The 10,573-nt window shown below is 33.6% G+C and overlaps 1 protein-coding gene across 2 annotated transcripts; it reads left to right on the top strand.

Moving 5' to 3' along the window:
* The first annotated feature begins 6,688 nt into the window (after positions 1 to 6,688).
* Positions 6,689 to 10,326, top strand: LOC137708305 (amino acid transporter AVT6A-like). 2 transcript variants are annotated; one of them, XM_068447354.1, is made up of 6 exons: positions 6,689 to 7,028; positions 7,292 to 7,777; positions 7,942 to 8,100; positions 8,540 to 8,743; positions 9,177 to 9,642; positions 9,968 to 10,326. In XM_068447354.1, the coding sequence occupies exons 2-6, from the start codon at positions 7,351 to 7,353 to the stop codon at positions 10,101 to 10,103; spliced, it is 1,392 nt and encodes a 463-aa protein (XP_068303455.1). In that variant the 5' UTR covers positions 6,689 to 7,028; positions 7,292 to 7,350; the 3' UTR covers positions 10,104 to 10,326. The 2 variants fall into 2 exon arrangements, with proteins under 2 accessions (XP_068303455.1, XP_068303454.1); XM_068447353.1 differs by having other exon boundaries at positions 7,199 to 7,777.
* The last annotated feature ends 247 nt before the right edge of the window (positions 10,327 to 10,573 follow it).

The following is a 10,573-nucleotide window of genomic DNA, read 5'->3' as shown; positions in this document are numbered from 1 at the left end:
TGTGATGATGGACCAGGGATCTTCCGTCCATGTCTCCCACGTGACCAATAGCTTAACACCAAATACACTGATAAATGACGGATTATGAAATTTCCTTAAAACTAAAAACTGAAGGTTTTGGGTTCGAAATCCGATGTTGGTGTGAAAGTCAAACATGTGGCCAAAAAGAGGCTGAAATGCCTATGTGAGTCTTCCTGACCCTCAGAAGGGGTGGATAACCGTGATTAATCACCAGTTGTCCTTTTTTTTTCTTTTTTTTTTTTAAAGGCTTAAATGTCAAAATGGTGTGTTTTACTCTATCCTCCAGTTTAGTCCCTATGTTTTCAATTTGACCAAATTGGTCCCTGTGTTTACATCTGTTAGCTAATTCAAGACATTTCGTTAAAGGTCCAGTAAAATTGACATGTGTCAAGCACGTGTGAGGACAAAAACGTAATTTTATGTGCACCCACTAAACAGATACGATACCTATCTTTAGAAATTGATGCTTTGTTCGATTTACTTAGTACTATGTTGATTTAGGACATGTCAATTTGAAATGATTGTCTTAAATTGGCTAACAGATGTAAATACAGAAGCCAAATTGAAAACACAAAAACTAAATTGGTCTATAGGGTAAAACACAGAGATCATTTTGACTTTTAAGCAAAAAAAAAAAAAAGTGTTTAACTTTTTTTTAACTTTAATTTAAAAATAAAAACGCATCTAAATTATTATTTAACACATTTTCTTTATCAAGAAGGTTAAAAGACAATTTAATTTATATAACAAAATAAAATAATTAGAAATAAAGTAATTTTACACAAACTAAATTTTACTATTTTATTGTTCCCTCACCTACATGTCTTTATATCATATATATATATATATATATATATATATATATATATATATTGAATAAATGGTATTATCTACACTAAAAAAGTGAAGAAATCATCTAAGCCTCGCACTGAACTTGGATATAATAATATAGTTTAAATTCACTTTTTGTGAAAATTAAACTCTAGACTTCTCACTTAAGATTTATGATCTTCTCTCTTTTATATTTCATTGCAACTTCTCTCTCACATATATTTTAAAACAAAAAGAAAAAGGAAAAAACTTCACAAACAAAATATATGAGCTTAGGCTGGTTAATTATAATTTCATGTCAGACTCCAAGTCATGTAATATTCATTAAGAAAACCACAACAAGAGAAAATAACATGTTGTGGTTTTTTTTTTTTTTTTTTTTTTTTACTTTTAGTTTATTTATTTATTTGATGCTATTAAACGTTGACAGCGTTAGTCTTGGAGTCAAGCTAAAGGATACGTGTAAAAAAAACATAAAAAAAAAGAGAAATTTTTTATTGTGATCGGAAGACGAGTGGTACATCACGTGTTTTTATATATGTGATGAGAAATTGTCTTTTTCAAGTTATTAACATTTTAACACATATATTCTACTATTTACGTAATGACACATGGTATATCATTCCGTTTTTTATTACACTTAATCTCAAAAGAGAGGGGGCAGCAGCTGTGGCGTGATGATGGGTTTTGCCAGATACGTGTTGCGTGCTTTAAATTTTGGGCTCAATTGGGGGGGGGGGGGGGGGGGGGGGGGGGGGGGTGGTGGTGGGGTTTTGAGGTACGTTTGGACATGTTATAAAATAGGCTTCAACTTATGATCTGAGCCCGCAAAAGCCCAAAAATTCTCAACAAATGTAATCAGCATCTGCCCAAAACCTTTTTCACTTTTATTTTTCTGTCAATTTCGGCAACCAAAGCTTATATATTATTAAAATAATTAAATTGTGCAAAAAAGCACATGACTGTTGTGTGCTATCTAAATTACTATCAAGCAAACTGCAAACATAGCCTATTATACAATATTAAAATATAATAAGTAAATTTTGCAAAAAGATGTCTAAAGACTCAGACTCTTTAGACAAAGTGTCTCTCATATCTCACTATCTCCCATCTCTGCCTTCACCAAAGTTTCAGAGTCTTTCTGTCTCTCCTCTTGAATTCGAAGACCCACCTATCCTCTCACAATCAGACTCCAACCAACTCTCTCTACTTCGCCCACCACCACACCTCGCTGCTTCATCCCTACCTCTGATTTTCTCCAGCGATTCTCTATGTGTGTGGGGTTTCAAGTTAAGGTTAGGGTTTTGAATTGGGGGCTTGGTTCAGGAAGAAGACAAAGGTTTGACTATCTCTGCACTCTGTCTGTCTCTCTCTCTCGACCTTCAATTTTCATCGATTCACCATTGTCTCTGATTTTAAATTGGGGTTTTAAAATTTTAATGCAGGTTCAGATGATTTCAGGCTCGATTTCGGGAAGTCCCGAAATACCAAAATTTTGGTTTGGGATCGATCATCAAATTTCCATCCCGAAAATAGTCGGTTTGGGACTTGATATGCCGTTTTCGATTCGGTATCCCATATAAAACCACTAACAGTAAATAAAATATAACGGCCCAAATTTGAATCCAACGGTTAAAATAATTAAAAAAATTATTTAACTCAAAATTCACCCAAAAACTCTATAAATACCTATGTATTTGTTCAAACATCCACACAAAACTCATTTTTCTCCTACAATTCTTCCAATTTTTCTTTCTATCATCTTCCAAAACCATTTCTACTAATCATGGTTTATTAATGATCCGATTTAGTGCTTTTTTTCATAGTGCTTCGTGAGTTTCATGTGTCGATTTAGTAAATTTTTAATATTTATCGAAATTTAAATATTTTTAGGTTAAAATGTTCATAAAATTAATTTAGGATAGTATGCATAATTTTTTTAAATTAATTTTTAAAAAATTAGCTTAAATTCATTCTTTAATAATCTGGAGCTAAAATTTTAAACCACAAAGGTTGGAGCAGAAAAATTATTTATGGGTTAAAACTTAAATTTTCTGAGTTAAAAATTTAAAGTTTTACTCAAAAGATTAGAGATAGTATAAGTCTTAATAAATTAAGAATATAAAAGTAAGGAGCAAAAATTAAATAAATTAAAAGTAAGTGAGTGAAAATTTGTGCACCACTCATTCATAAAGTGGAGGGTGATATTAACCTCAATCGTTGAGTCGCCGCGTCCCACTGAACGGACCTCTTTGATAATGACGGAGTCCATAGCTGATTAGTAATGTTCTTATAAAAAATAGATATAAAAAAAAATTGAGTTTAAAAAAATGTTTGGTAAATACTTAAAAATAACTTATTTTCACATTTTTGAGTGAAAAAAACTGAAAACGTGAAGTAGTAAAAATGAGTTTATTTTCAAACCACAGCAGAAACAGTTTTTTTCTTTTCAAAGTACATTAATATCAACTCAGCTCGTACATTTGATGAATTATTAGCCTCAAGGGGTCCACTCTCTTAAATAATGGAATTTCTCGCACGGAGCGGTCACATAAAAGCACTTCCACCCCCAATGGACAATAATTGCCGAAGCAAATGGTGAATAGACATTTATTGTCTTAGCGAATGATAATTGTCCGAGTACATTTTCATTTAATAAATAAAAAATTGTTCAAAAAAAATTAACATAAAGATATTATTATGTTCAATTTGACCCAAAAAAGGCCAAACTAATAAGAAACGTTGAAAATTCAATGGCTCAGATTTTGTCATGTGTTTGACAACCTACAGCGCGGGCCCCATGATGCAAAAAAAAACAAAATTGCACATGGTTGACGTTAGATCAAACTCGAGCACTGGGTCAGACACAAATTATCTGACTACTTCGTTCAGCAGGCGTGGGCTCAAGTTTTGGAGAAATTTTTGGGTGTTCCGGGTACACCAAAAAAATTTGGTGTACCCTCACTCATAATGGTGGACCCTACCCTCACTTTTTTTTCAATAAAATAATAAAATTAAATTTTAATGAGTGTGGGTACACCAAATTTTTTTGGTGTACCCGGAACACCTAAAAATTTTCCCAAGTTTTGCCCGACTTTTTTGAATAGTTGTAGCTCTTTTTTTTTTATCTAAAAATTGCCCAATTGTTCGGCAAAAAGGTGTGGAGTGGAAATGCTCTAACATTATGTTTGGGTGAAGAAATTTAAGATTACTAAGGAATTTAAAAATGACGAAAATTGAAATGACGAGATTTTATTTTCTAGAATTTGTAAATTTTCTTGTTTGGTTAACCTAAAAGAACAATGGAATTGAATATGGAATTTGTTAATTTTAAACTCTCAATCACAGAAATTGAGAAATGACACCTATTTACATGGAATTTGAACTTAGGATTTGGAGGTCCCAAATTCCAAGTTTTTTTTCCATGCGGAAATTCTAAATTTCTATGTTTATGAATCCAAACAAGAGAATTGGTGCCTGTCAATTTATAAATTCTGACTTTTACCAAAATTTCATGTTTATTTTCCTCATCCAAACATAATCATCTCGAAGTAAATTAGACCAACGTAAAATCGAATAAGACTAAACCACAAAGAGTACAATTGTTTTATGATATTAATCGAACATGATACGTAATCAGGCACATTGATATAAATTATCTCCTAAAATACAACTCATAATGCAATTTTTAGTATACAGAAAAACATGTGATCAAGATTGGTGTTAAGAGGCCACTCAACATTATTAAATTGGCAATTAGTTTGTAATCTTGTCGCAAACGAATAGATCTATGATCTAGCTTTGTCCACGATCGGATTTAGCTTTTAAATTTCTCACCAATCACATATTAGCTGATGTAAGAACTAAGAAGAAGAGTTAGGAGGATTTGCTCAAGATTCATTGTACTTGATGCACCAGCAATTTTTACACTTGCTGCAACCACAGCCTCGTGTTTATATTATAGAGAGAGGATCCCGGGATACTCCAATCACATCCGTTCATCGTGTATATTACAGTCAGTTTTTATCAGATACTGTTTATATTCAATTTTAAATAAAAAAAATTACAATGATTTCTGACCGCACAATATACGATAAACATATGTGATTTTAGGATTCTCGAAATTCTCAAAAAAATTGTTTAATTGAAACAACTTCCACACTATATACGACTATTGTAATATTAGACAAAACTGAAATATAAGATTTATCATAATTTTATGAGAGATATCTTACGGATACCATGGTTCGACCATCCATATACAAATTTTTTCTAGGGAATTTTAACGAAAAGCTTCTTTACTGTTCATTTTAACGAAAAATCATATTTTTACACTAAAAAATCAATCTTGGTATTATTCACTTTACCCTTTATTTTGTTCTTATCGTTAAAACTCAAAGTTTTCAAATCATTTTAATTAGTTTTCATTTTTTTCTATGCTATGAGAATTTCCAAAAATGATGTGACGCTCTTGTGGGGGAACACAACATGGATAGATGCCAAATTTTCCAGCCATGGATGATGGAAGGGAAACACATTTGAGAATTCTCTCTTCTACGTTACCAGTTTTGTTCTAAAATGAAATGATATTTCAATAGGATTGCTAGGATTATTCGTGCGTGCATGCCCCAACTCTAATTATAGTTGACTATGAATGGTCAGAATAAGTTAGACGGTCGCTTGCGCTATTAATTTTGATATTTACTCTAACATAAATTTTTTAATAACATTAATGAATAACGAGATATTGCTCAGTGTAAAACGATGTTACAAATTTACTTAAATTATGGGCACATATATAGAATTTTTAAGTTAAAGAGTTAAACATCTATGCATCATGGACTAGAACACAGGGGTGGTACATCATGTGTCACTATACAATTGGTGTGATATATGTGTTAAAGAGTTAATAATTTAAAAAATAAAATTTCTCACCATTTGTATAAAAACACTTAATGTATCACTTATGTTCCGGTCACAATGAAAAATTTCCCCCCTTTGAAGCAAACATTCCTCTCTCACAGAAGTGTAGAACGCCGTGGATTAAACTAATGCAGCGTTTTAATCAGTTCGACCCTTACAACTTTGATGACATCACCTCTAATCTTTTTATAATTTGTGGCACACATTTGCTGCAATATTTACCAACAAACATCAACAGTTAGATAATGTTATTTACACATCATTTTTTATTTCTAAAATTCTTACTAATTTTGTTTATTGATATTCTTCAATTCATTTCATCTCATGACCTAAAAATAAGGTGTGTGTAAAAAAATAAAAATAGGTATGCGGAAAAACATTATTAGAATAATAACTTATTAGTAGTATTCTATCTCATAATAAAGTTAACAAAATTGATTTGTATAATAATATCCTAAATTCGTTAGATTTGTTACCGTGATTTTTTTTTTTTTTTTGTATGTCATTCAATATCCTAGTAGATAAAGTGTTGAGTTTTTAACTATTGTAATAGTTTTGAATTCCTCCTTTCTCCTCTAATAATAGTAAAGAAAAATTAAAACAATATAAGCTTATTTTGTCTTAAAAGGGAAAAAAAAGGTTTACTTTTTTTATAGAAAGATTCAAAGTCATGCAACAACCAAAAATCCCTAAAATCTTATCTAAACATTCCAACAATATTTTACTCCATAAAAGTTCGTAAATTTCACTCCAAAATTCCCCAAATTTACAATTTTGTGGAAGTTTTGTGGATTAGGGTTTTCATCATCATCTCACCAATCCACAATAATTCCGCAAAAAAATTAAAAAAAAAAAAATTCCCCAAAAACACTATTAAATTGCAGTCTTTGTCTCCACCTCCATTATTGGTATTCAATATCAGAAACTTTATAATTTGCGTGTGCCTTTCTTTTTCCTTCATTCTCTTTTCAACTGGGCAATAAAAAATCAAAGCTTGACCTGAAGAATTCAGTCACGTGTCTTCTTGATTACTGGGTCTGCTCCATTATTGACTTTGAATTCTGGGTTCTCATTGGTTTTTGAGTTAGCTTATCTTTGAAGGGGGAGGTGGGTTTTCTCAATTTGCCATTTGGGAAATTGGATTTGGTTTTTCTCCCCTTGTCCATAAAAAAAATCCAGCTAAAGATTGTCAAAATCCACCTATGATATATTGAAGATTAATTGGATTTTCAATTAAATTCCGATACTTTAAGGTAAATTTGGATACTTTTACTCCTGAGATTTGATTTTCCTTTGAAATTGGTAGCATTTGAAAAAGATTAGCCTTTTTGCTCTCAGAAAGATTTGCATATTGGTCAAGTGCTGTTTTGGTCATTTCTGTCTGAAATTCTGATTCTTTAGCTTGTGTTTTCTGAAAAAAAAGGTAGTAATTTGACCATTTGAAGCTGCAAATTTGGCAACTGAGCAAAAGTTTTATTGAAGAAGATACTGGCTGGGTGTTTGAGCTGCTTTCTAGATTTCCCATAAGCTTCAAACCGTTTGTTTTGGAAGATTGTTTTTGAGATATTCAATAGTATGACAATTGGAAGTCTTGCTCCAAAGAAGGAGAAGAAGTCAAGAAAGCACAAAGGAGTGATTGATGAGAATGCTCCTTTGTTGCCCAAAGTTCAAGTGGAAGATGCAGGGTTTGATGAGTTCAATGGAGCTTCCTTTACTGGGGCAGTGTTTAATTTGTCCACCACCATTGTTGGTGCTGGGATCATGGCTTTGCCTGCTACCATGAAAGTGTTGGGCCTTGTCCTTGGGATCTCCATGATAATTTTCATGGCGTTCTTGACCGAGGCTTCGATCGAATTGATACTTAGGTTCAGCAGGGCAGGGAAGTCTGCTTCTTATGGAGGTCTCATGGGAGATGCCTTTGGAAAATATGGAAAGATTTTGTTGCAGGTGTCGGTTTTAGTCAACAACCTCGGTGTGCTCATTGTCTACATGATTATCATTGGTATGACTCTAACTCTCTATACAGTATCAAATTGTTTTTACAAATTGTTGCAAATTTGTCACTTTGGTATCTCTAGTAAGGATTTTGTTTGGTCTAGTTTGTCATACAGAATGCTATGTAAAAGGTCTTGATTTGTCTGACAATCTTTGTGCTGCCTGGTGAAGGTGATGTGCTTTCTGGGACATCTTCGAGTGGAAGTGGGGTTCACCATGCCGGTGTACTTGAAGGATGGTTTGGAGTACACTGGTGGACTGCGCGATTCATTGTTCTTCTTGTCACGACACTTGGCATATTTGCTCCATTGGCATGTTTTAAGCGAATCGGTTAGTCTGAATTTTTAATATTTGAAGAAGTTGTTTGGTGCACTGCTATTAGTTTCATTTCCATGTGATTAGTAGAGTTTGTGATTTGAATTGCAGCAGTTTACTATCATACAAAGTTGGGAGGATTAGCATACAATTTTGATATATTAATTAATATTACATTATAGTTAATGAGTTTTTCCACTGATTTGGTAAGGTAAAAGATGCTTAGCATATTTTTAACATGCCTTCCCATACACATTTATGATATTCCTTATCTTAAACCTGTGTAGGAATAATTGTGTAGCTTTTATATCAAATTGTTGGTGTAGCGGTGATTTTATTAATAAGTTTTCCAGCTTTTTGTTGAATTTGAGCCTGTTATTTGTTGAAAAGTTATTCATTTTTCTAACTGGAAAGGAATGTCGCAGTGATGTTAATTACCCTGTTATGGTTGCAGATTCATTGAGCTTCACGTCTGCCCTATCAGTTGCACTAGCAGTTGTATTTCTTGTTATTACCGTTGGAATTACAGTTGTCAAGTTGATCAATGGAAGCATTGCAATGCCCAGATTGCTACCTGATGTTATTGATGTCTCATCATTCTTCAGTCTCTTCACCGTAGTCCCCGTTCTTGTCACTGCATACATCTGTCACTACAATGGTATGAAAACGGTTTGCTTATATAGAGTTCATTTTACCGGAACCTGGACCCTGTTCCTTCTATACCAATAAGGAATTTTAGGTGGATTAGTATAATTGTGTTCTGCGGTTCCTTTCCTTTCCTTTATTCCGGTAAACTGAATTATCATTTACAAAAATAAAAGTGATTTAAAATTGACATTTTGCACATTTTACACACTAACAAGTTTACTGAAGAGAACTGTTATTAGCACTCCAAAAATCTCAATTTACACTCCTCATAAGTGTATTTTTCTTTCTAAGTATAGGAAGTTTGGAGTGCGGAATGAATTTTGGAGTGCCAATAACAATTCCCTTACTGAAAATATGCAAGACTTTGGGAAACTGTAGAAAACGGGGACCAATATTTCATATGGGAGATCTGATATTTGATATGCTTTTCACCTTTTCTGCAGTCCACAGCATCCACAACGAGCTTGAAGACTCTACACAGATCAGAGGTGTTGTGCAAGCCTCGCTTGCTTTATGTTCATCTGTTTACATAATGACAAGCCTTTTTGGGTTCCTCCTATTTGGGGACGGAACTCTTGACGATGTGCTTGCCAACTTCGACACGAACCTTGGCATTCCTTACAGTTCCGTATTCAACGATGCGGTGCGTGTCAGCTATGCTGCTCACCTTATGCTTGTATTTCCCATTGTCTTCTTTCCATTGCGGCTCAACTTGGACGGCCTCCTCTTTCCCTCTGCAAGGCCAATGGTTCTGGATAACATGAGATTTGCACTAGTCACCATTGGCCTCATAAGTATTATCTTCTTGGGTGCAAACTTCATACCCAGCATCTGGGATGCTTTCCAGTTCACTGGAGCGACTGCTGCCGTTTGCCTTGGGTTCATTTTCCCTGCTGCAATTACTCTCAAGTGAGTTTCCAACTTCATCACAAGAACTATCTATTAGTTCAGGTTTCTATTTTATTTTTTTCCAATTGCTATAGTATGTGGAGAATAGTAGTTTGCAGAGAAAGATAACAGTCATCCTACCACTTAAGGTTGCCACATCTCGCGGATTTGATGCGTGTTCTGCCATTTTATCTAAAAAACATGAAAGAATAGGAATATTAATTACTGAGTTCTGTCCGTGTTATTAGCTTTACAGTGGCTATTTCATTTTTGTGAATAAACTTGGAATCAATACTCGTCTTTTTCTCCTTTGAAAAACATTCAGTTTTGTCTTTTGATATTTCAGGGATCGACACAACATAGCAACCAAGAAGGACAAGATCTTGAGCGTTTTCATGATTGTCCTTGCTGTGTTCTCAAACGCCGTGGCCATATACAGTGATGCGTATGCCTTGTTCAAGAACACATCAAAACGTGAATGATACTCAGAGCTCCTCATGATTTTAGTGAAGACATCAACAGGCTGAATCCGAAGTGTGGGAAGACCAGGGTTTTCTGAGAGGGTTCAGTTGAAAATAAAGGAAGATTCTGCACATGTAAAATATGTTAGTTTGCTTAGTGCAGGAAGTGGGCAATGCAATTCATTGCCTTCCACACTTGTGTATTACATTGTTCTTGATATTGAACTCTTTTTTCTTTTTTTTTCTTTTTTTTTGTATTAGAACGAAGTGAGCTGTGAGAAATGCAAATTTGTATTTTCAGTTTGAGTACAACTTAATAAGTGGTCCATGAACTTTCACCCCCATTCGGATTTGCTCTCTGAAACTAAAAATCCGTTAGTTGAGGTCCCTAAAATTAACAAAATGTGTACCATTTGTCCCTCCATGAAATTTTACTGTCAATTTAATTTTGTGGTAGGACATAGGACTCACAATGAAATTTACGATTTATC

The sequence above is a fragment of the Pyrus communis genome, chromosome 11 (genome assembly GCF_963583255.1).
Source record: "Pyrus communis chromosome 11, drPyrComm1.1, whole genome shotgun sequence".
NCBI lineage: Eukaryota > Viridiplantae > Streptophyta > Magnoliopsida > Rosales > Rosaceae > Pyrus > Pyrus communis.
This window is presented reverse-complemented; position numbering and strand designations above follow the sequence as displayed.